The sequence below is a fragment of the Triturus cristatus genome, chromosome 4_1 (genome assembly GCF_964204655.1).
Source record: "Triturus cristatus chromosome 4_1, aTriCri1.1, whole genome shotgun sequence".
NCBI lineage: Eukaryota > Metazoa > Chordata > Amphibia > Caudata > Salamandridae > Triturus > Triturus cristatus.
Window position 1 is genome coordinate 1,042,350,536 of NC_140585.1, and position 26,024 is coordinate 1,042,376,559.

At 47.9% G+C, this 26,024-nt stretch overlaps 1 protein-coding gene across 1 annotated transcript in view; it reads right to left on the reverse strand.

The window, feature by feature from the left end:
- CCDC146 (coiled-coil domain containing 146) overlaps positions 1-26,024 on the reverse strand; it is a 1,030,007-nt gene that overhangs the window by 632,705 nt on the left and 371,278 nt on the right. Inside the window, exon 5 of the mRNA XM_085654014.1 lies at positions 8,043-8,100. Within this exon, the coding sequence (XP_085510140.1) occupies positions 8,043-8,100 (58 nt within the window). The remainder of the gene's footprint in view (positions 1-8,042; positions 8,101-26,024) is intronic.

The window sequence follows — 26,024 nt, forward strand, 5'->3', positions numbered from 1 at the left end:
CAAATACTTTCAGAAATGTTGGTAATTTCACACAATGGGAACATTGTCCTGTCCCTATGCCTGGCAGCTCTGCCACTTTATTGAAAAAGTTCACGTACTTTTCGGATTTTTAGTGTGTCAAACCCTGAGTCTTTTTATTTTAAGGTAGAGGTAGAACCCTCTTCTAAGGTCAGATTGACACACACAAAATTATTATATTCCAAAGCCTTTATGGAGGAATTGGCTATTGGAGGTTATGACGTATGGAAAGCTACTATCGATCTTAAATCGGTTTGGGGAACTAAACCGTGGCAGGTACAAGGAACAGAAGCTTTGCATCGTGCCTGTCTTATCCCTAACCATATTTTATTTTTAAATTCATCTATTTTTCAGACCACCTGTTTTGGATTGGCTATATCTAAAAAATTAATTTCCCCCTCGATCCCTGATCTGGGTGCTTATTCTGGTTGGGAAAATCACTCAGATCTGTCACTTACTAGGTTGCAGTCGCTTGTATCCAATGGTACCTTCAATATTTCAACATTGAATCCTGAGGGTTGGTTGGTATGGCAAACAAGCTCAGATTCCTGTCAATGTCGATTTCTGTATTTGTATATGAGATACTAAGCTAGTCGGATAAGGGGTTCTGGGTTCTGAGGGGAGTTTTCTGGTACACCACAATTCTCTGAGGTCCTGGTCTCCTGCGCATAGTTCTGTGCAAAAGCAGAATCCCTGCAACAGTGACTGTTTCTTCTGTTGTGCTAATGAAAAGTAATACGTCTTGATGAATTCAAACAAAATTATTAAAATGTTTGAGATTTTTACTGTAGGAGAGTAGGATCTGCTTCACAGGTTTACCCCCACTTTTTGCTGGTGTTTCACTGTTTTTCGACTTTAGTCTGGCTGGGACCCTGCTATTCAGGCCACAGCCTAGCTGCTTCCTCTCTTAAATGATTGCATGTACTTTAGGTACAGTTCAGATTGGATCTGGAGTGCCCTTATAAGTCCCAAGTATATGGTATACTATGTACCCAGGGCATAGGTCCCCAGAGGCCTACCAGGGGCTGAAGCATGTATTACGCCACCCCTGGAAAGCCACCCAAAATTACACCACAGGTCTGCTACTGCAGCCTGGGTAAGGTGGTGCATGCACCCCTTACTGTGATATAGGTTACCTATATCACTATATATATATATATATATATATATATATATACATACACACACATATAAACCTATAAGTCACTCCTATGGCAGGCCTTATCAATCCTGAAGGCAGAGTGCTTGGTTTTTATGTGAGAGGGTGCCCCTGCATGAGCAGAGCCCCTCTGCAGCATTCGGAGACCCTTCTCTGATGCTGTTTGTAGTGCAGCCTGACCATATACTCTTAAGTGCATTATAACCAAACGGTAAATGCTAACTTTGGACTGGCTGCACGGAAACATGTTGTGTTTGGTGTCAAACACCTTGGAATCATACCCCCACACCAGTAACTGGTGTGGGAGTATGATCCCATCCTTCTACAGGGAGAGACATGGCAGCACTGGTATACCCCGTAGAAACTTAATAGAGCCCTGGCATCACAAAATGGATGCTGCAGCCACAGACAAGTCTGGCCTCCTACTGCTGACCGAAACTCTGGCAGGGGAGGCCTGGACAATAGGTTTCCTGTCACAGGGAGGTGTAACCACCTCCCAGACAGGCTTATGTGTATTGGGGCTGGGTGGGAGCACTCGCTGAGTGCTTTGAAGTCCTGCACTGGGGGCAAATTTGGTGTCCCTGTGCATAGTCCAGCTCAGACCAGTTCAGGGGCTTCCAGCCCCTGCTCTGGCGTGAAACTGGACAAAAGAAATGGGTGTAGCCACCCCTCTTTCCAAAGGCTCCCATAGGTGGGTCCCCAGAGCTAGTCCAACGCCTTCCTTAAGTATAAGTAAGAAACCTCTGTAACCAGAACTTTAGATTACCCTGGACGAAACTCTGAAGCCGAATCCTGGACCTTCAACGCTCTGCTAAAGACCAGAGGACTGAAGAAATCTCCCTTGGGGTCAAGGAGTGACTCCCCTGCTTGGCAGGCACCAATGAAGCAATTTGCCGGTCTGCATTTCAGAAGCTCCCACCGGACTCCGAAGTATTTGCAGCCTAGGAAGAGGATTTCCAGACATCTCAGAGGCTGACCAGAGTCCCTAGCAAAGCTGAGACCCGCAGCCCTCGTGAGTAGCGTGGAACCGGAACTCCTGGTCACCGTGCACTTTTGCAAGTGCATTGACTTCTCGACGTCTCTTGAAGTCGTGCTTGGGCTGTCTTGTAGCCCCCACCTCGAGCACTGAATCCACTGAAGATTGTCGGCCTGGTCATTCCAAGTGACCAGTGGGCCGCCATTTTGTGTTTCGTCTCGAGGCCCCTTCGCGATCCCTGTTCCGTTGACTGGTGGGTCCCTGAGGGGTAACTTTGAATTTCCTTGGGCTTCCCTGGTTGCTCGAGATGTGCCCCGACTCCCCACCAAGTGGTGAGTCCCACAGACCTTGCTGGCCTGCATCGAAGCATCTTTCTCGTTTCTGCATGGGTTGCTGTTGCCAAGGCTTGTTGTGTCCAATCCGGGCACCGACGCTGCAGCACTCGTCATCCTTTATGGGACGGCTCGAATCCAGCTACTGGTCATCCTCGACACCTCCTGGTCCTCGTGGCTGAAGAGTCAAGCTTCACCTCTTTCACCTGAAATCACCCGACATCGGTGGGCATCTGTCCATCACCTTCCTGGTCACTGGCTAGTGACCCAGACTCTGTCCCCTCTGCTTTCAGATTCTTCTCATCTTCGATCCAGGCTTGGATCTCTTCGGACACTTCGCATCTTAACGGCAGCAGCACTTCTTCGCCAGCTTCCATTGAAATAGACGACGCGACCAGACACCAAAAGAAACCTATGCACCCAGCTTCCCTGTGTGAGGTAACACGAGTACTCTGGTGCTCCCGTGGGTGTTAGCCCTAGAACTTCCTAAGTCCAAAAGGGTTTGGTCCTGACTCATTTCTAAGCGTCCCTAATCTTTAAAAATCTAACCGCGATGGAGGGGCGTGGTTTAAGTTGTTGTTTATCGTTGCACAGGTAGTTTCAAAAAAGTATTCACAGCCAAAGCGAGTAGTCACTGGAGGGGGGCCGCTTGAGCCCACAAGGACACAAAGGTTCCACTGTCGATTGACGGCTCACAGATGTTAGGATCCAGAATACACAGCCCCTCCCAGTCTCAACCCTCCGACACGCACACATTGGGGGCCCCTCTAATGGTGATGTCCTGCAATGTGAATGGCCTGGGTAACAAAATAAAGAGGGGATTAGTGCTACAACATCTTAAAAGGCATGCCCCATCCGTAGTCCTAATTCAGGAATCACATCTGGTCGGTACGGCGACCAAGGCGTTGGACAGATGGGGATTTCATATGGCGGTCCATGCCGGGTTCAAGAGGCGTTGGGATCCTATTGAAGAAAAGCTGCCCGTTAATAATAACAGGGACCTGTGCGGACGATCAAGGGCGTTTTGCGGCACTATCCTGCCAGTGGGAGGGACGGCAGTACAATATCGTGACAGTCTACATTCCCCTAGCACTTCATAGCCTCGCCTTCTCTGCCCTAGGTAAATTCCTGTTGGCACTTCCTCCCAGGGAATTAATTATGGGAGGTGACTTTAACGCAACAGTGGACGCTGCCATCGACAGATACCCACACAGAGATCAGGAGACTGCTTCATCTCCCCTCAGGGAATTCTTAGACGCAATGGGGCTGGTAGATGTATGGCGCACGAGACATCCGGAAACACGACAATACACCTTCCACTCAGGGGTACATGATAGCCTATCACGTATTGATTATATATTTACCTCCCCGGCCAGTGTCGAGGGAATAAGTGACATTGAACATCTTCCAAGGGGTATCTCCGACCATGGGCCCATACGTATGTCCTATGTGTCTCATCTCAAGGGACGGAGACGCATATATCCAATATACCCGGGATACCTTAAAGTTCCCAGGGTTTGGAAAACCCTCCACAAGACCTCTAAACGCTATTTCACAGACAACACGCACTCTGTGGCCTCACCGGTCATCCTATGGGAAGCCTACAAAACAGTCCTCCGGGGGCAGGCCATTTCAGTGATCACTGCCCACAAACGGGAACAAAATCGTCAGATTGAGGAGCTGGAGCAGGCAGTTAACCTAGCCGAGAGCATACATGCGGCAGATCCCACTGACCATACGACCCACTCCCTTCGACTGGCGCAACAAGCCTACGGTGATTTCCTAAAGGAACACACTAAGGGGAAGATTGCAAAAACGCAACACACAGTATATGAAGTCGGGGACAAGGCGGGCAGATTGCTGGCCTGGCTGGACAGGAAAGAAAGGGCCAGTCGTTGTGTGGCGCAGATTACTCTTCCCTTGGGAGAGGTGTTGAAGGACCCTACTGACATAGTCACAGCATTCGCGCAACACTTTGAAGCAATATACTCCCCCATAGCAACGACCTCAGAAATGGACTGCATAGCGTATATCAAAGACATACCTATGCCAAAATTGGCACTCAGGTGTTGGAGACAGGCCTCACACTGGAGGAGATCACTGCCGCCGTAAAAGGGCTGCAGTCCGGGAAAGCCCTGGGTCCCAACGGGATCCCAATAGAACTCCATAAGAAGGAGTCGGATTTGCTGGCACCTCACTTATTGAACATGTTCAAGACCAGCCTAGAGGAAGGGATACTCCCGAGGGACCAACGGTTGGCCACTCTTATAGCAATCCCAAAACCAGGCAAACCGCTACAGGACTGTTCACCGTATCGCCCGAACTCACTCCTCAACGCAGAGGCAAAAATACTTGCCAAAGTGTTACCCACCAGGCTACAACCACATCTCGTGACCTTGGTGCATCCCGACCAGCCGGGCTTCATGCCAGGCAGAAACACAGCAATGAATCTGCGAAGGCTCCACGGGGTGCTGGCAAGGGCACCCACCATACAGGAAGAGGCGGTCATCCTCTCTCTGGATGCAAGTATGGCCTTCGACCGGGTCGAGTGGCCCTTTATTTTTGCCGTGCTGCAACACCTCGGTTTCGGGCCCAACTTTTGTGCCTGGATCCGGTTACTATACACAAAACCATTGGCACAGGTGGTGGTCAATGGGCGACTGTCGGAGGAGTTCCCCTTGGGGCGAGGCACCAGACAAGGGTGCCCCCTATCTCCGTTGTTGTTCGCCCTGGTACTGGAGCCGCTGGCGGCATGGATTAGGTGGGACCCGGTAATACGGAGACTGCGCTGGACCGAGGGGTGGGAAGATAGGATATCCCTCTATGCGGATGATATCCTGCTTTACATGGCAAAGCCCGAAAGTCCATTATTTGCCTCCTGGACATATGCGCATCATACGGCAGAGTTTCCGGCTATACGATAAACTGGACAAAGTCAGTTCTGTATATGCTTAAGGGTCCCCCCCGCGTCTCCCCCCCAGACGTTGAAATATCTCTGGCAACGGAGGGATTTAAATATCTCGGAATATACATCACACGACACCCCGCACGGTTCTACGACCATAATCTCCTGCCCCCACTGCAGAGACTCCGCAGTGATGGCACTCCCTCCCACTGACATTGCTCGGGAGAGCAGCCTTGTTCAAAATGATGGCTCTGCCCAGATTCTTATACGCACTACAGAACACCCCGTCACCTGTTTCTGACTCCTACTTCAAAGCGATCGAAGCGGAGGTGGGATACCTCCTATGGGAGGGAGGGCCCCCTCGGATAGCGCAGCGTAAGCTTATGAGGAGTTGGTATGACGGAGGAATAGCCCTCCCTAATATCAAATTCTACTATTGGGCCTCCCAACTCATTGTAATTAACCAATGGCTCCATGCCCCGCAAGACGAACCTGCATTACGTATGGATAAGCACGTTTTCGGTACAGAGGGATTTTGGAAGCACTGTAGGACAGCAAACGGAGGAAAGGACTATGGGGCCCTACAGCACACACAGTACATATCTGGACAGAGGCACAGCGGGCGTTAGGCTGGGAAGGAGTGATGACAAAATATACACCACTCTGGGATTCCCCCAAGCTGGGCAGGCTATGCACCAGTAAAGGTTTTTCCCAGTGGGATCAAATTGGCATTTCTGTGGTCGGGGAACCATGGAAAAAAGGGGATGTGGTGACGTTTGCCCAGCTACAAACAACATATCAAATGGCCAGGACTGAGTACTTTAGATACATACAAATAAAGCACGCTGTCACAAAAACGGTACCCCCGGGAACAGACCTCCCTGACGCCTCGCCGCTGGAGGACCGACTACTAACAGACCACCTCACCAAAAAAGCGACATCCCTGACATATCACAAATTGCTTAATAATCAAACAGACCCTAGCCAGACCCTTAGGGAAAAATGGCAAACTGAAAAAGGCGAACTGGACGAACAAGACTGGCAGGAAGCTCTCGCTTCCCCGCGAGAAGTGGCAATCCCTTCGCGGCTAAAGTTGGTGCAACTTAAAATACTGCATAGAACTTACTACAACAGGACCACACTCTATATGATAGGAAGGGCGGAGTCCCCGCTTTGCCTTAGAGGCTGTGGGGCGGAGGGTACCTTTTACCACACACTATGGGACTGTCCTCGCTTCGCTACCTATTGGAAAGCCATTCTCGACACACTCACCAAGGTTAGTGGTCAGGTGATCTCCCTTGAACCGAGAAAGTTCCTACTTAATGTGTGGGATCCAACAGACTTGAACCACATAGAGCAAAATTGGGCGACCATGGGTATGGCATATGCTAAATGGAATATTGCTCGGCAGTGGGGGGCTCCAGTGGCCCCCTCTCATAAACAATGGTGTGCTGACCTAGACGGGGCCATGGTGGCAGAAAAAGCAGTCTTTATTAATAGAGGCTGTCCTCAAAAATGGAAGAGGGTATGGGGCAGATGGAACGAATTTCGTGGGAATTTATGTACCCCAACACCAGGGGACTCAGATCCAGACCTGAGTGATTAAAAAAGCGTAAGAAGATCATTAGTGGTCGTCACACAACGCATTTACAATTTAAGGGACTGGGTCAAATAGCAAGTCTAATTGTATAAGCGGTGAACTCTCCGTGACACAAGAATTGGTAAATGATTGTACTGACTCTGATTCTAATATGGCATAATTAATTGTATTGGACTGTGAATCATTGTTAACCTTAATAAAATGTTTAATACATTTTAAAAAATCTAACCGCGACTTTCCCCATAGAAGCTAACTGGAGCTTGTGGCTGTGTTCACACACTGCACACGGCCCCCGTGGGTCCCCTGTGTCACTACCTTGGTGGTTCATTGGGGTCCCAGCGATTCTACAGGCTCTAGGCCTTGTGTCTAGTTAAGTCGTGGTTCTTATACCACTATATGGTTTGGCTCACCCCTAGGGCCTGACGTGTATTTGTGCTATTTTACTGTGATTATTGAAGTGTAACTTATGTGTTTTGACCTCTAGTCTCATAAAGAGACTAGGAGGGTGTGTTTAGTAATAAATACATATATTTTATATATATACCTGGTGTGGATATCTTTCATTTAGTGACTCAAGAGATTATAGACTGGTAAAACAAGCTGCTTTACATTCCTTCAAGACTTAGCCTGAAGGCAGCTCTCCATAGCTACCACTAGGATAGCTTTCAATAAAGGTTGTCTTTAACCTATAACCAATAAGGGGTTGTTTGGACTTATACAGGATGCCCACTATAACTAGTGGACAGCATTTATCAGGCCAACTTCTCACATTTACTTGCTGAACCATGCCCTCATCCTAAAATTGTCTAAAAATATATTTCAGATTAACATATCAAAGATCTTTTTTATGATTCATTATTTGATACACAAGGATAGATTTATTTTGCAAGTGAAATGAGCTGTGACATTAATGGAGCATGAGAGGCTTTTCTTTAGTAGCCTCCAATAAAATATAAGCATTAAATAATTCTACATGAACTAGATTTGCCTTTCAATACAATCATGCTGCTGACATGCTACTGTTAAGAAAGTAAAATCAATTCGTAGCTCACCACAGCTTTGGGGATTCTCTCCAATTCAGCTTCGAACAGCTTCTTCTCTGCCCGTAAACTGCAAGGAAATCAAGACATGAACAAGGATGAGGTGGGTCAATACTTGGTTTCATTCAGCTATTATTATAATGGGAATCATGCCAAATGGTTCTCACCTCTCATCTTAACATTGCATGACTGTCTTAGTAACATGTATAATAATTTAAGTGAGTACCTATATTTTCTTGATCGGTGCATTCTCACCAGTGGTTGATTATTTACTTCCTTAACTATAAAACTATAGAAAAGACCAGAGACCAGCAGCTAAAATTCTTAAACTCTGGCATCAAATCAAATCAAACAGGACTTGTATAGCACAGCTAATCATCCGCAAGGGTATCCAGGCGCTGAGAACCCTGTTGCTTAGGGAGGGTTCAGTTGAACAGCCAGGTCTTGAGTGCTTTCCTGAATTCCAGCAGAGAGGGAGGGGTAGGTCGTTTGAGGACTTCACAGCAAGGTAGGAGAAGGAGTGGCCTTCACTGTTCCTACGGAGTATGTGGGGGTGAGAGGGGGAGGGAGGCAGAGTGCAGGTGTCTGGAGGGTTAGTGGAAGTTCAGGCGGTGGTTAATGTATCCTAGTCCTTAGTTGTGTAGGGCTGTGTGGTTCAGCATCTTGAATTGACATCTCTTCTAGATGGGGAGCCAGTGGAGCTTCTTGAGGTGGCGATGATGTGGGTCTACTTTGGGAGGTCGAGGAGGAGTCTGGCTGCTGAGTTCGGCATGGTTTGCAGTCTCTTCAGGAAGTGCGCTGTGAATCCTAAGTAGAGTGCCTTGCCGTAGTCCAGCCGGCTGGTGATTACGGCTTGAGTGACTGTTCATCTGGTGTTGACGGGAAGCCACTTGAAGATCGTATGAAACATGCGAAGAGTGAGGAAGCAGGTAGAGGAGACTGTGTTGATCTGGCTTTTCATGATAAGCTTGCTATCCAGGATGATGCCAAGGTTGTGGGCATGGCCTGTTGGAGTGGGTGAGGGTCGTAGTTCAGAAGGCCACCAGGAGTTGTTCCATGTGGAGGTGTTGTTCCCTAAAATTAGCACTTCCATTTTGTCTGTGTTGAGTTTTAGTCCGTAAGTCTTTCATCAAGTTGGCAACGCTCGTCATGCAACTGCAGATGTTGTCCATCATTGTGGAGAGTTCTTCTAATGATGAGAGGATGAGCTGGGTGTCGGCATAGGATATGATGTTTAGTCCATGGGTTCTGACGATGTTGGCCAAAGGGACAATGTAGGTGTTGAACAGTGTAGGCCTGAGAGATGAGCCTTGAGATATGCTGCAGATGATGTTCTTAGGTTCCGAGGTGAAAGGAGGTAGGCAGATGATCTGGGTTCTTCCGGTGAGAAAAGAAGTAATACATTTGAGGGAGTCTCCTTGGATTCCAATGTGGTGAAGCCTCTTGATAAGGGTGTGGTGGGATACAGTCTTCAATGCTGCTGAGAGGTCCAGGAGGATCAGGGCTGCCGTTTCTCACCGGTCTAGGAAGGTTCTGATGTAATCAGTGGCAGCGATCAGGGAGGTTTCGGTGCTGTGCTTGGTGCAGAGTTTGGATTATGATGTGTCCAGAAGGTTGTTGTTGTCCAGGTGTTTGATGAGTTGGTGGTTTATGGCCTTTTCGAAAACTTTGGCGGTAAAAGGGGAGCAGAGTGATGGTATGGTAATTCTCGAGTCTGTTGGGATCAGCAGACAGTTTCTTGAGGAAGGGTTTGACTTTAGCATGTTTCCATACTTAAGGAAAGGTGGTCATGGTGATGAATGCACTGAAAATGGTGGTGAACTTTTGCTGATCATCTTGCTTCAAAGGTTGAAGACTTCGTAGGGACAGGGGTCCATGGGTGCTCCAGAGTGGAGGGAGTTCATAATGGCTGTTGTGTTTTGTGTGGTGCGCCGGTCCCAAGTGGAGAGCAGGTCATCGGGGATTGCATCTGTGAGAGCGAGGTGCCTGAAGAAGTCAGTGGCGGAGGGTTGGCGTTTGAAAGTTTTGTACATGGTGGAGATCTTATCATGGAAGAAGTCCGCCAGGGTGTTGCAGAGTTCCTGGTATGGAGTGATGGTGTTTTCAGTGGCTGAGGGATTAGGGAACTCTCTCACGATGTTAAAGAGTCCTTTGCTGTGGTAAGGAACGACTTCCATGCAGTTGGCAAGGGCGCTCGTTTTTGTCTCTTTCAGAAGTTGGTGGTATTTGTTGATGGAAGACTTGAATATGGCTCGGTCTGTGGGCTGCTTGCTGGTGTGCCATTTCCTTTCAAGTTGCTTGCAGTTTCCTTTTGTGGTTCTCAGTTCTGTGGTGTACCAATGGCCTGTTTGGAGTATCTCATGAGATTGGTGGGCTTGACGGGTATGGCTCTGTTTGCGCAATCGGTGATCCAGGCACATTAGTTACTTTGTTCCAGCTGTGGTGTGAGGTGGGGTTGGTACTAGTTGGGCAAGACCGATGTTGTTAATGGTTTTGAGGAGGTCGGCGGTGTTGGTGTGGTGAAGATCGTTGAGGAGATAATTGAGATCTCCCAGAAAGATGTAGTGCTTGGAGTCAATGGCGAGCGGCGATAAATTAATGAATGGTGTCGCAGAAGCTGGGGCGTGGTCGAGGAGGCCTGTAGACAAGAGTGCCTCTGATGGTGTTTTTGCCAATGGTTTGTAGTTGGAAGTTGAGGTGTTCCTTGTTCTGCGGTGGTGGTGCAGTGGATGGTTTCATTGTGGATGACGGCAATTCCACCCAGGTGTTCGATGATGTTGTCTCGTGGTGCTATCTTGTACCCGTCGGACGTTGCTGAGGCGATATCGGTGCAGATGCGTAATTGAGCCAGGTCTCAGTGAAAAAGATGATGTTGGGGGTGAGGGAGGTCATAGTGTCTAAGATCTCTGTGGGGTGCTTGCAGATTGATTGTACGTTGAGCAGGAGGCAGTGGAGCGGTTTTGAAACAGTTGTGGCTGGCGTGGTGGTGGTTGTTGTGCATGATGGTACTCTGATGTTGCAGGAGAAGAGACAGTGCCGGTAGGAGAAAGTTCCTACCATTGATCATGGAGAGGTGCGGCAGCAGTTGTTGTTGCAGTGCTAGGGTCCAGGGTCAGAGCTCTGCGGCGGTGTATCTGAGAGTAGCAGGAGAGCCAGAATTGGGTGCAGGCCAGGCACAAACATGCGCAAACAGGCTTGCCTTTGGGGTGGTGCATCGCTGCTCGCGGCTGCACTGCGGCCTTCCTTAAGTAGGTCCTTAGGTGTGAGAGGGGCGCTGGGTGGCAGTGGGTGGGACAAGGAAATGAGAGAGCACAGCAGGAGCGATTGGGGGAGCACGAGGGAGGGAAAAAGAGTGGGATAGAATGCAAGGCTGCTAACAGAGGCAAAGTGGAAAAATATAGCAAAAGGTGTCACTAAACAGAGGCAAAGTTAAAATTCAAGGCGGCAATAAAAAGAGGCAAAAGTGGAAATTAAAGAAGGCACTAAACAAACACAAAGTGAAAAAATAGAGCAAACGGGCAGCAAACGGAGGCAAAAGAGAAGAATAAAGCAAGGTGGCAGATTGGAAATTAAAGGTGGCACAAAACACCTTTAGAAGCCCGATAGAGGAAAAATGGCAATAAGGTACAAAGGCAGAAGAGTGGAGCAAAGCAGCGGATAGAGAGGCAAGAGGCGAGGAACAGTGTCAGGCAGAGTTAGCTTGTGACTGCGGTTGGTGACTGGTCAGGGGTCTGGCAGCATCCGGGGAGAGCTGGCCCTGGAGTGCTTTGTTTGGGCTGGTGGAACTTGGTACCAACCGTAAAAACATACCATATACATTACACTGGTCTACCTTAAAGCTTTCTCTTACGAATCATAACCACAGGAATGGTATATTTAAGGGAGCAAGGTCAATCTTGCTTTAACTAATGCCATCCATGGAATCAGAATCGAAACAGGGGTGATTTCAATATTATTTAGTATGGGACCAAGTGAGAATTTTACAGATTTTTTAAACAGGCGCTGTTTAAAAAACACGCCCTGCAGCTTTCAGATGAAGCCTTAAATGAACAGGAGGAAACAGATCAGCCACATTTCTTTAAACTGCATAAGAGGCCTAAATGCAGGTAGTGGTGGGGCTGGAAATAAGTGGAAAAATACCTGAAAAAAATTATTCTCTTTTTACTTAAATAATTATTTTATCTGAAGGGACAGAAATAGAATTGCACATCCTGGTTAGACAATAACATTTACAAAAGGATGATAATTAAACGTTATTCCGTTAACAAAGCATGTCTGAAAGAGGGTAGTTATTTCAACAATCGAAAACAGCAAAGAGAGAAAGATGGTCAACTGAACCCGTTCAATTGGTAACCATAGCCTCCTCCTTTTCTTGAACTTTTGTAGAAAAATAAAATATATTTTTCCTTTATCAAAATATGAATAAAAGAGAAATACCAGTAGGCCATGAATAGATCTGCAATGGGTTATTGTTTTATTTCTAGCACGCATTTCCACAGAGCTTGCCCTTACATCATTTCCTTTCTTGGTACCTTCTGCAGCTTCCGCGCACCACTGAGCTTTGCAAAAAACAAGTTCAATGGACCAACTACAGGAACTCTGACTTTAATTTTTTTAAACAACTTTATTTCAAGTTTTCATACGTGGAGCATATAAGAAACCGACACGTTGGATGAGGCATTGTTACAGTCAGGTGTTCAGGAACAATGTTTTTGAGAACATATACATTTACGACTTCTAGTTTCTTGCTTCCAGGGAGAGGCAATCAAGTAATAGGTAGAAGGGGAAATATCTCAACCCACATGTCCTACGTATACATATATCAGCTATTATTAGTGTTACATCCTTACCCTACCCAAAATCACTGTATTTAATTTCGGTTGGGGAAGAGGAGAACCCACCCCAGCCATCAATCAATCAGGGATTTGTAGAGCACACTACTCACCCGTGAGGGTCTCAAGTCGCTGAGGGGAGGGGGGGGGGGGGTTTCCGGCACTCAGGTCATCCAAAGAGCCAGGTCTTGAGGCTCTTCCTGAATGCTTGTGGTGTGGGGCTTCGTCTGATGCTGAGGAGGAGTTCATTTTAGGTCTTGGCCGCGATGTAGGAAAAGGATCTGCCTCCAGTTCTGACTCTGTGGATGCAGGGAATTTTGGCTAAGGCTAGGTCAGCGGAGCGGAGGTTTCTTTTGGGGGCGTAGAAGGAGATTCTTTCGTTGAGGTATTGGGGTCCGGTGTTGTGGAGGTCTTTAAAGGCATGAATGAGCAGCTTGAAGGTCACTTTTTACGACGGGGAGCCAGTGGAGGTCTCATAGTTGCTGGGTGATATGGGATTGTTGTGAGTTGCTGAGGACGAGTCTGGCTGCAGGGTTCTGGACAGCCTGGAGTTTGTGGAGTAGAGATTTGTTGAATCCGGCGTAGAGGGCATTCCCGTAGTCCAGTCTGCTGGTGATGAGTGCGTGGGTGACCGCCTTCCTGGATTCAGGGGGTATCCATTTGAAGGTCTTGCAGAGTATGCGGAGGGTGTTGAAGCACGTGGAGGATACAGCGTTGATCTGTCAGTTCATGGTGAAGGAGGAATCAAGTATGATGCCATGGTTGCGGGTGTGGTCTGTGGATGGATTACCGAGGGCAGGGGCCACCAGGTGCCATCCTATGTGGAGGGGGTGGATCCGAGGATGAGGACTTACATTTTCTCCGAGTTGAGCTTCAGGCAGCTGCAGCTCATCCAGGATGGGACATCCTTCATTACTTCCTGGAAACTGTGCCTGGTGATGTTGGGTTCCTTGGTGAGGGAGGTGATGAGATGGGTGTCATTGGCGTAGGATATTATGCTGAGTCCATGTTTTCTGACAATGGTTGCGAGGAGGGCCATGTAGATGTTGAAGAGCGTGGGGCTGAGGGAGGATCCTTGAGGTACTTCGCATATGACATCTGTGGGTTTGGAGATGAGGGGCGGGAGTATTATTCTTTGTGTTCTGTCAGTGAGGAAGGCGCGGATCCAGTCTAGGTTAGTTCCCTGTATTCCAGCATTGTGGAGCCTGTCGGCTAGTGTGCGGTGGGAGACGGTGTCGATGGTTGCTGAGAGGTCTAGTAGAATGAGGCCCGCAGTGTGGCCTAGGTCGAGGAGTGTGCGGATGTCGTCCATGGCAGCTAGGCTGTAGTTGCTGCAGAAGCCGGATTGAGATGTGTTGAGGATCGTGTTGGATTCAATGAAGTTTGTGAGCTGGATGTCGACTATCATCTCGGAGACTTTGGTGGCGAAGGGGAGGAGAGAGATGGGTCTGTAGTGCTTGAGGTCTGTCGGGTCTGTGGAGATTTTCTTGAGGAGATGTTTTACTTCTGCGCACTTCTAGTCACCGGGGAATGGGCCTGTTTCGAGGGTGCAGTTGATTGTCCATTGTAGTTCTGGTGCAATGGCGGAGGCTGCCCATGGAAGATGTGCAGCGGGCAGGGGACAGTGGGTGCTCCGGAGTGTATGCTCCTCATGGCCTTTGCAATGTCCTCTGTGGTGACGAGGGTCCAGCCAAGGATGGAGTGGCATTGCTGGTGGCAGGTTTTAGGTCGGTGCCTTGGTTCTGTTCGTCAAATTTGTCGTAGAGTGTCCTGATCTTGTGGTGGAAGAAGGAGCTGAATTTGTTGCAGAGGTCCTGGGAATGTGGGACGTCAGAGTTTTCGCTGGGGGTTTGGTGAATTCTTGTATGATGTTGAAGAGTTCCTTGGAGTAGCGGGAGTTAGAGAGGATTCTGTCCTGGATGAAGCTCCTCTTTGTGGAACTGATGAGTTGGTGCTGTTCTGTAATGGCGGCCCTGTAGGCGGTTTGTGCTTCCGGGGTTCTGCTGTTCCTCCGTGCTCTCTTGAGTCATTGGCAAGAGCGCTTGGATTCTCGGAAGTCTGTGGGGAACCAGGTGACTTTCGTGGTGTGTTCTCTATTGGAGTTCTGGAGAGGGAGAGAGCATGTTGGCGCAGTCGGCAATCCATCTGTGGAGGTCGTTGGCTGCAGACTTGGCGTCGGTCGTGGTGGGGGATGATTGCAGCTGAGGGTGAAGGCGAGGTGCTCTTCACTGATCTTGCTCCAGTTCCTGCACGGGGCGTGGCGTAGACTTGTGTGCAGTGAGTTTCGAGAAGGAGAAGTGGACGCATGGGTGGTCCGTCCAGAGGGGTTGCATGCTGTGGCTAAAGCGAATGTTGTTTCCTCCGGCGAAGACGGGGTCGAGGGTGTGTTCTGCCTTGTGGGTGGGGGTAGTGACTAGTTGCTTTAGTCCAATGTTGGCAAGGTTGTCTAGGAGGGCAGTGGAGTTGGGGGTCGCTGGGGTTGTCTAGGTGGGAATTCAAGTCTCCGAGCAGTACGAGGCGAGGGCGTGATGTGGTCTGCAATGGTGTTAGTGAAGGGGACGTGGGGTCCGGGAGGTCTGTAGGCAAGAGTTCCGCGTAGAGTCGTTCTGGGGTTGACCTGGATCTGGAAATGGATATGTTCCATGGGGGGGCAAGGAGTCGTTCTAGATGGAGGTTGTCAGTTAGAGGGGGCTTTTGTGGACGATAGTGAGTCCTCCTCCAGGGGGGTTGGGGTGGACTTTCCACTGGATCTTGTATCCGTCAGGAATGGCGGTTGCGATGTCAGGTGCGGAGCTGGCATTGGTCCAGGTTTCTGTGAGGAAGGCAACGTCCGGCGAGAAGGTGTTGAGGAGGTCCCAGATTTCTACTGCGTGTCTGTGCAGGGAGCGTACATTGAGGAGGATGCAGCTCAGGGGTTTAGGTGTGCTGGCGTCCGGTGGGGTGTCGGTAGATGTCGGCGTCCGGAGGTGGGTGTAGGTGCGGCGGCAGCGGCGGCAGGAGAGCGATTATTGGGTGATGCTCAGCGTCGGGAGCTGGCAGTTGTTGTTGCTTCCAGGGTTGAGTCCGTGGAGGGTTGCTGAGTCGTAGCGGCAGAGGGGGGGGGGTCAGAGGACCAGGGTCCCTGGCGCTGGTAGCTGTCGGGCCACGGACGGGCCTAATCCCTCTCTAGGGACTCTTCCCTCCTCCATCCCTCCTTTTACTTATCCCAAGACTCAGCTTACTACTATAATCTCCCAAATAACACTTTCCAAACTTTTCCCTCCTCTATCCCTCCATTATCCTTTTCGATCCATTTAACAGACTTGCATGTCCATCACCCATATTAACACACATTTCCCTATACTAATCCACCACTAATCCTTTTTGGGTTCCAGAGTAGGGTGATATTCGCCGAAAAGCGCTTCTACGCCTCGTCCAGGGCATGAAGCGCTACATAAATAAAATTATAATACAATACTAGAGCGCTTTTAATAGACACTAGTCAATATATTTATGCGTTTTAGGAGACATCCATAGAGGAGCCTTCAAAGAGATACTCCTTGCATCAGCTTGTACCAAGGTCTGTTATAAGCAGGGCAAGACCAAAACCAGGCAGATGCAAGCTGAGCCATTGAAATAAATCTCCTAACCTCAGGGACAGCAAATCCAACTTCATGAGCTGTGTTGAGGAGTATTGATTTATCTACTCATGTTTTTTTTGTTCCAAATAAATAACATAGGCTCTTTTGAACAGAGCAGTGCCCCTCTGCTGGGAAAAAGGTTCTACCCACATAAACGAAGTGAGGCATGATGTTTATTTTTATGCAGTTAGTGCTACAGATCCAAGAGAACTGCAGTTTTCCCCATCTATAGAGATGCTTGAACTGAACACCTAGCAGTGGTGGAATGTTACTATCATAGACAAGAGAAAGTGTTGGGAGAGTATGACCTGACAGGTATTCAATGCTTGAACAGGCCTCACCAAATTTGTGGCTTTGCAATAGCTCAGTGCTTCTCTTTTGGTTTGTAGAAATTCTCATACCCTTAAACTTTGATAGTTGACCTTTATGCCAGTTTCTTTAGTGGACTTTTGTAGGTCTGACAATAAAATTGGAACAATCTTTCACCCTTAATAGGCTGGCTCCTTCCTTAGCTCCCACCCCTGCCTTTCACCTGCCCCAGCACCCCCCTCCCTCATATAGCTATCCTAGCCCTCCCTCAACTGTTCCCCACAATAGTCCATCTAGAACTCAAAATCAACTGTATCCTGGAGGAAATCGCTAGGGACCGAGGAGAAAACATTAAGAGCCTGCTGGAATAGATGCAGGCGAAGGAGCGGAAATATTTGTCCATACGCTCCGGAGATTCCCCTGGCCATGTGCACGGCCTTACCGCATGGCGGAGACTGGTCGGAGTTAGCACATTGGGAGGAGATGGGGCTGCAAATGGTTGGGGATTTATATGAGGAGGGGGTACTATTGCCTTTCCAGACATTACAGGACAGGTATGGCTTATGCAGGGGGGCCTTTTTGCTGCATGCTGCACTGATTGCTGCGATTCAGAAGCATTGGGGTGAAGGGCTATCGGAGCCACACACATCCCTGATATGCCAATATGTGGTGATGGCAGCGGGGACAATAAAGGCAGTAGCATGTCTGAATAGACAAATGGTGACGGAGGGACTACAGCCATTGACCCAGTTGCACGAGAAATGGGAAGCAGACTTAGGGAAGGAGATACCTGAGACAGCTTGGGCTACAATAATGGAAAAGGCATGGAAAGGCACGCGGAACGCTCGGTTTCAACTTATTCATTTTTACATCATCCATAGGGCATACTTAACCCCGAAGCAGATAAATAAATACTTTCAAGTGGAATCTGCAAGCTGCCCAAGATGCAACAGGGAAGCGGCGGAGTTGCAACATATGCTGTGGAGCTGTCCGCAGCTTGGAACATATTGGGAGGAGGTAGTTGAGATCCTAAGTGAGGTGACAGATAGAGCCCGACATGGGGGTGTGCATTCTGCACTGGTTTCCCCACACTGCGAGAACTAAGCTAACGAGTAAATTCATTGATCTGGGGCTCCTATTGGCTAAGCGAGAGCTGACAAGGCAATGGAAGTCGAAGCAGGGCCCTAGAGCAGAGCGTTGGAAGGCGGAGTTTATACACTGGGCGGCAAGTGAGAGTATAATTCGGATGCAACAGGCCAGGAGAGCGAACAATGAAAAATCGATGGAAGCAGCATGGGCATGGGAAGCATTGGTAACTCAGTTGAAGACCCCAGAGCTGGAATCAGATACAGATACCCTAGAGGAGGCTGGGGATAATGAAGGAGAACATAGAGCATAGATAGATAGATATGGGAATGATGCAGGGGAGAAGGAGAGGGACTCGAGCGCCCGGAAATGGGAGCGCGACCTTCTTGAGTACAGAGGTCAGCATACCCCAGCACGAAGGTGATGAATGATTATCCTGGATACAATAATTGGAGCACACCGGTGGGAGGGGGTAGGGGGAGGGAGGGAGAGGAACGCATGGGGGCATCAAGGTTGAGAGTACTGAGTTAGTCAGAAGTAATCAAAGGCACATATTGATGGTAAAGGCACCGGGAACAGAGGACGAGGGATAGTCACTTGTAAGTTGGCATGTGTGGAGGACAGAGTTCAACTGTGCAACAACATAAAATCTGGCAATGTAACAAAGGAAATGTCTCCAACTGATGAAGTGCACGATATGCGGGGGTTCGAATGTGTTGAAAATTTAATAAAGATATTTAAAAAAAATATTTTTTTTAAAAATAATCCTGGAGGAAATCGCATCACTTCGCATAGAGGCAAAGACAAGCCATACCCTGCCCAAACCCCTCGCACCTCCGATCAAGTACGACCCTGCCACAAACACTCCGCTCCTCCTCAAACCCAAACGCACCTCGACCGGAATGTCAAAGCATGACGCAAAATCGATGAACACCACCTATGGAAATACCCCCAGCCAATCCTCTTGCCACAAGATCCCAGTTGTCCTCAGCTCGAACAGGAGCACAAACACCTCTCACCCTCCTAGGCCACCCTTTCAACTAAAAATCAACCAAACTTAATCAACCTGATTAGAGACCTGCACCCACGCCCGCTGCATGATTATAAACTGCTGATATCTAATATATAGCTGATACCATCTTACAACATAACACGGACATCTGCTTTCTAACTGAAACCTGGCTAAACAACCACTCATCTCCTTACATCGACCTCATCTCCCCACAGGGCTTCTCAATCATTTGCAGCAACAGCAAAGGTGGCAGAGTGGCCATTATACACAAAGGCTCTCTCAGACCAACTCCCTTTAGCACTGCCAAACATCCTACCTTTGAATACCTAGGAGTTCAGTCCTCCGGAACAAACCCATCAGATTTTTTTTTTTTATTGGCATTTCAAAATTGTACAGTATACAAACCATAAAAATTAACCCTCAGACTGTAGTATAACAACATTCATCTTACAATGTTGACAGATCTGGCAAGTTACCAGCAAACCACATATACCCCAGGCATGCTACGATATTTAATTAGTCTGTTGGATGTATTTGTAGATAGTCAGTTAGGTATGTCCAATAGTCTCTAGGCTTGGCACCAGTGGGCAGTTCTTCCGTGTAGGTGTGGAGCGTGTCCTTGCAGTACATCAGATCACGAAGCCATTGTCGAAGCGTTGGGATCACCGTACTATCCCAGCACAAGGAAACTCTACGTTTTGCCACTAATAGAGCAACAGCACAAAATTTACGCTTACGAGCCTGCACTTTCTGAACAAGGCCTAAAAAACAGGTGCGAGCAGCACAGGCGATATTTATACCCACCATATTTCCCAGTGTCTTTGTAACATTTAGCCAGTATTCATGCACTTCTGCACAGCCCCATGCCAGATGCATAAAATAAGCTCCATCCGCCTTACAGCGCCTACAGGTCGCATCTGATCGTAGGCCATATGCACACAGTCTGGCTGGTGTGTAGTATGTTTGGTGTAGGTATTTGTAGTGTACCATTCTCAGATTACCGTTTAGGCGTAAGCAAACTAGTTAGAGCGCACGCCGTGGACCATTCCTCATATGTGAGTGGGACATCAAGAACTTCATTCCATTTCCCCATCGCCTGTGTCGTCTTGCTAGCTATATCCTCCTGTAGTTTAATGTACAATTTACAGACCATATGTTTATTGTTGGGTTTAGTGAGCACCCATTGTAGAGTGGACAGCTGTGACGGCTCCTCAGGGTAAGAGAGGTACAAAGTTTTGATCGCATTTTGTAGTCTGTAGTATGTGAATCGAAATAGAGTCGTTTGGTTACTAATATATGTAAGATCAGTGAGCGTTCTAAAAACACCATTGCAGTAAAGGTCCCCCATCTTGTCTATACCTGCCTGTTGCAGCTGTTTCTGTCCCACTTGCTTTTGCGTGACGGACAGCTCTGGATGATACAGCAATGGCAGCGCCTGTGCATATAGCGGGTATTTGCCTGCTAATTTCCCCATTCTATGCCATGCAGCAACTGTGGCATCTATTGGGTTGATGTCTCGGCTGTGAAGTGGAGACCTACGATGCGTGATGATAGCCTTCAATGGAATAGGAAGTGCATCCCCTTCCTCGATGGCTACATGGGGGAGATACGGGACAGTGTGGTACCAGTAATGAGCAAATTGTGCTTGAGCACACAGAAAATAAAGCAGAAAGTCTGGAACAGTGAACCCACCTCGCGCGTAGGGCAATGTGAGGGTATGCAATTTGATGCGGGCTTGATTACCAGCCCAAATCAGCTTGGACACTATAGTGGAGATTCGTTTGAAAATCTGTGCTGGGGGAGTAATTGGGATGTTATTGAACAGATATAAAAAGTTTGTCAAGATAACCATTTTGACAATAGCTAAACGATCAGCTAACGTTAAAGGTAATTGAATCCATCTCCCGATTTTATCTTCCATGGCGTCAATTGCCCTGCCATAATTATAGTGAATCACCACCTCTGGATCCCGGTGGAACCAAACACCCAGATATTTAACCGGTTCGGATTACCATTCCAGTGGAAATTCAGTTTGGTGTGGAACCATTGAATCTGTTAGTGGTATTATTAGAGATTTGGACCAATTAATTTGTAATCCGGATTGCTGGCCAAAATGAATATATTCCCTCAGCAATGGGGCCATGTTCGCCTCCGGATACCGCACATATAACATCATGTCATCTGCGTAAAGGGATATATGCAGCGGCCGTTGCGGGAATTGGAGTGCCGAATAATGATGACCTTGCAGGCAAGTGGTTCAAGGGCTAGCGCAAATAATAATGGGGACAGTGGACAACCCTGCCTCGTCCCCCTAGCTATTGGAATGGCATCCGACACGTATCAGTTTATTCGGATACGCACCGTAGGGCCGGCATATAATGTCTGCACCCATCTTAAAAATATAGGCGGAAATCCCATGCGGCGCAACACGGTGTATTGAAGAACCAGACCTTATGAGCCTGGCGGCGCAGGGCACGCCTTAATCTCCTGAGTTCACCTGCTTTGTCGAACAGAGACACGGGACACTCCGTTAGGCGTAGAAGATCAAGTTTATTAGCTGCAGCCAAGCACAGTTGTCCCAGAAGTACGCTCAGTATGTTCTTAGGAGACTGCCACTTTACTTTGTGGCGCACAATCTTTTATAGCACACAGACTCATAAAGAACGCTCCATATGTATACATGTTTAACGAATGAGAAAGGTCTGAAAACAAGATATTAAGTAACCCAAATAAACCTCTTTCAACTCTGTTTGTCACCCTTCCCCACAAGTTAATTAGTGGTAGTGCCTGCTATTCGACTTGCAGGTGGCAGGACACATTTGTATGCCTCAAAAGGACAGTTGTGTAATGAGAGAATACCAGTAGAGAATAGCGAAGGCCAGAAGATAAGATAAAGTCAGGAAAGAATGGTGCAAACCAACAGATAGTCGAAATAGGTGTACTCCCCGCTGCTACTTCATTGTCCAGAATCCTATGGGGCTACTTGCTAGTATGACGAGCGGTGTGCGACCCACTTAATGGTTGAATTTAAAGCTCCCTCGAGCTATTGGCTGACAAGTCAGGATCCCGCACCCGCGCGCCGTGAAAGGTATTTAACCTTGTATATTTGGCAGTCTACCGGCACCCCACATACAGACCTGCTCCCTGCTGACGAGAGGCAACTACCTCGAAACACGTGTCCAGGGATGGCATTTATTTAACACTTGTAGCATAGGTGTACTCGCCGCTGCTACTTCATTGTCCAGAATCCTATGGGGCTACTTACTAGTATGACGAGCGGTGTGCGACCCACTTAATGGTTGAATTTAAAGCTCCCTCGAGCTATTGGCTGACGAGTCAGGATCCCGCACCCGCGCTCCGTGAAAGGTATTTAACCTTGTATATTTGGCAGTCTACCGGCACCCCACATACAGACCTGCTCCCCGCTGACGAGAGGCAACTACCTCGAAACACGTGTCCAGGGATGGCATTTATTTAACACTTGTAGCATAGGTGTACTCGCCGCTGCTACTTCATTGTCCAGAATCCTATGGGGCTACTTGCTAGTATGACGAGCGGTGTGCGACCCACATAAAGATAGTCGAAACAGGGATCAGTCAACCAGGCGAGGATTAGTGGACTCGGCCAGACCCTGACACCAGTTACATAAACAGAGGCAGGAGGTTATTTGACACGTCGCAGTGGGAAAGGCAAAAACACTTTGTTCGCCGAGCTGCCTGAGTGAGGGCAACACAAAATGGCGACGGGCACAAAATGGCGGCTAAATACGAAAGAAATCGGAAACTGAATTACCTCAGACACTCCTTTTGCCATTACTCAGGCAAAAACGCACAGACTCATTTTAGTCTGAGTCGACGTCAATGGCCATGAGGTCATCAAGCTGTTGCTGCAGCATAATTTTAATGTTATCCGTTTTATGTGACATAGGCCTTGGGACACACATAGTGGCACAAAGACCGCAAATGGCGGGGCCACACTGCATACAGAGACAACAGGAAAAAATGATAGCCAAAACCACTCCAAGGAATGTTAATACCTTCCATCCCCATTTGGTCAGTAATTCCCAAAACCATCCCAATAAAGACCAATCTCCTTCGTCCTGATGAATCGACTCGGAGATCACATGTAATTTGGAGATGGCTTGGTATACCGTAGGGGCATCATTAGGTATATAAATGCAACAGCTAGATCCGATCAATTTACAAACTCCACCACGATCCGCAAGAATAACATCTAGAGCAATCCGGTTCTGCAATGTCATGAGACGATCAGGCTGAAGTTCAGCTGTGAGATTACTCAAGGCTCCCACAGTAACATCTATGGTAGTCTCAACAACATGAACCAACTGTCTCAGGTTTCTACTGTTGGCCATTGGGCCCCAAAAAGGGAGAAATCCTTTGAGGAAATCGCCTCCCTCTTGTCCAGCCGTGTCTTTAGAGTCAATAATCCCTCATCCATATCTGTTTCTGTGATGACCTGAAGGAGCGGTGTATGTAGGAGGGAGAAGGAAAGCTATATAGCACGTTCCTGAAAAATCAGCCGGTAGCCACGTGTATGCTCTATCGTGGCAGACAAAATACGTGCCCTGAGATGGCACTAACGGTGGCGAATTCTGAAATGTGTAAATGTATGTATGGGAACAAAAGCTCTTTCCTTGTCCAATGTCGGAAGTCTGGCCATTCATTTGTAGACAAAAACTACCTTGATGAGGTACAGTCCAAATTGGTGGAGTTTTCTCTGCTTAACTTTATCTGTAAGGCTAGTGACGTAACGAGTCACAATCCAACCATCATATGTCCGCTTCTCATCAACAGGAACCTTACTATTCTCCACAATTCTAGCCATAGACACTATTCCCTTTATCAGAGAACTATGACTAAAATCTGGTTCACTGCCGTATGAACCAACAGGATGTCTAAGTCGGTTCTGATATGCATTTGAAAACATCACCAGATAGGCCCATGCGGAACCTTCATAAGAAAACGGAAGGACTAAATATGGCATCCCTTTATCTGTGGTATGCGGCATAAGTCCACACACCCAACAGTCAGTAGTATTGACTACCAATTGATGCTGGTGCAACAACTGGACAAAGAGATGAAAATCTCAGGTGTCCTTGACCAGTCTAGGCCTTAAATTATATCGAGTTCTGTTTAGTACAGTTTGGTCCTGAAATAGTGTCTGTGGATCTGTAGTGTTCAATCGGAGATGTGGCGGTACGGCTTCTTGTAAAACGTCGTCATCTTCTTTCTCTGACCGAGTTCCATCTAGGTGTGCACAACTGAAAGGTACAAACCGGGGGACCCTTTCGCCGTCAAAATCACCTATACCCTTACGGACCCACTGGTCAAAAGGCAAGGGCAAGGGCACCTTTTTGCAGTGCACGCCATGGATCCAGTTCTTTTTCCCTTCGACTTTCACTGCTGTACGTGTCACCAGAAGAACTTGTCGAGGCGCCTTCCAACGAGGTTCCAAATTCCTCGTCCTCTGAAATTATTCACATAGACCCAGTCTCCAGGTTGGATAGAATGACCGGGGTCTGTGGAGGCCTCTGGTAAAGCGTTTTGAACCTGTTGGTGGAGAACACGCAATTTAGTTGTGAGGTCATGTAAGTAGTCAATCAGCATCGGATACTGTATGTCAGAATACTTTTTAGGGCAAGGGACTCCCCAAACATTGGCCGGGTGCCCAAAAACAACCTGGTATGGGCTGAGTCCCAAACGAGAATGTACAGCTGTTCTAGTGGATAGGAGAGCCAAGGGTAAAGCATCGGGCCAGGCAAGACCCGTGCTGGCCTGTACCTTTGCAAGCTTAAGTTTGAGAGTGCCATTATAGCACTCTACCAAACCCGCTGATTGAGGATGGTTCGCTGCATGGAACTTCTGCCTGATACCAAGACTCGCACACACCTTTTTCATAATTTGACCCACAAACTCACTTCCATTGTCACTCCAGAAAATGCGCGGCAAACCAAACCTAGGGAAGAAATCTTTCAGAAGAACTTTGGCAGTGGACAAAGCAGTGTTGTCTTTCAGGGGGTAGGCATCTATCCATCTGGAAAAGGCACACACCACCACCAAAACATATTTGAGATTGTTGCATCGTTACATGTGAATATAATCAATTTGCAACACCTCAAAAGGATATGTTGGGGGAGCAAAATGACCTGCTGGAGTTGGGGTTCCCTTTCCTGGATTATGCATCAAGCAAACGATACAATGCTTCACCAAATTATCTGCACATTTTGGAATCCCTTCGTTCAGCCACACTGGAGCCAGAAGCTTACATATTCCTTTCGCACTGATGTGGGCTGGACCATGCACCATAGCAACTACAGGCAGTACATAGGCGTCTGGTAACAGCCAACGCTGATATTCTGACAATTCTATCCAACATCCCATCGCATCTAACATTCCTGCACTCTCTTTCCACTTACTCAACTCTTTCTCTGTAGCCTCTTCTTGAATTGCTCTCACACTTTCTATTGTGTCCTCCCACATTCCTCTTTCCCTGACCCAATTTGCAGGGCCCGCAACATACATGCGACTTGTAGCATCCCTGGCTGTTTCTTTTGCTACCTCATCCGGAAAAGCATTCCCCCGACCAACATCATCAGTAATCCGCTTATGCGCACTACACTTTACAATTGCTATCTGGGTAGGTAAAACAAGTGACTCAAGAAGGTCAGTTACCAACTGACCATGCTGTATCTTAGTACCGTGGGAGGTAAAGAATCCTCTTTCCTTCCACAACCGACCGAAACTATGTGCCACACGAACGCATACTGGCTGTCGGTATACACATTCACTCTCCTTCCCTTAGATAGCACACACGCTCTGGTCAAAGCTATCAGTTCAGCTGTCTGAGCTGAATTATGTCTGATGCGTGCTGTCTCCACGATTGTATGCAAGGTGGTAACAGCATAAGCTGAAGTTGTCTCACCATTAGGGAGTTTAAAATAAGAACCATCCACCCATAGGATCCCATCCGGGTCCACTAGTGGTGTATCTTTCAAATCAATCCTACCTTTTGTCTCCTCCTCAGTACGGAGAAAATAATCATGTTGTTCCAGAATACCTTTCTCCTCTGGAAGAGGTAACAATGTAGCTGGATTTAAAGTGTTACATCGTTTGAT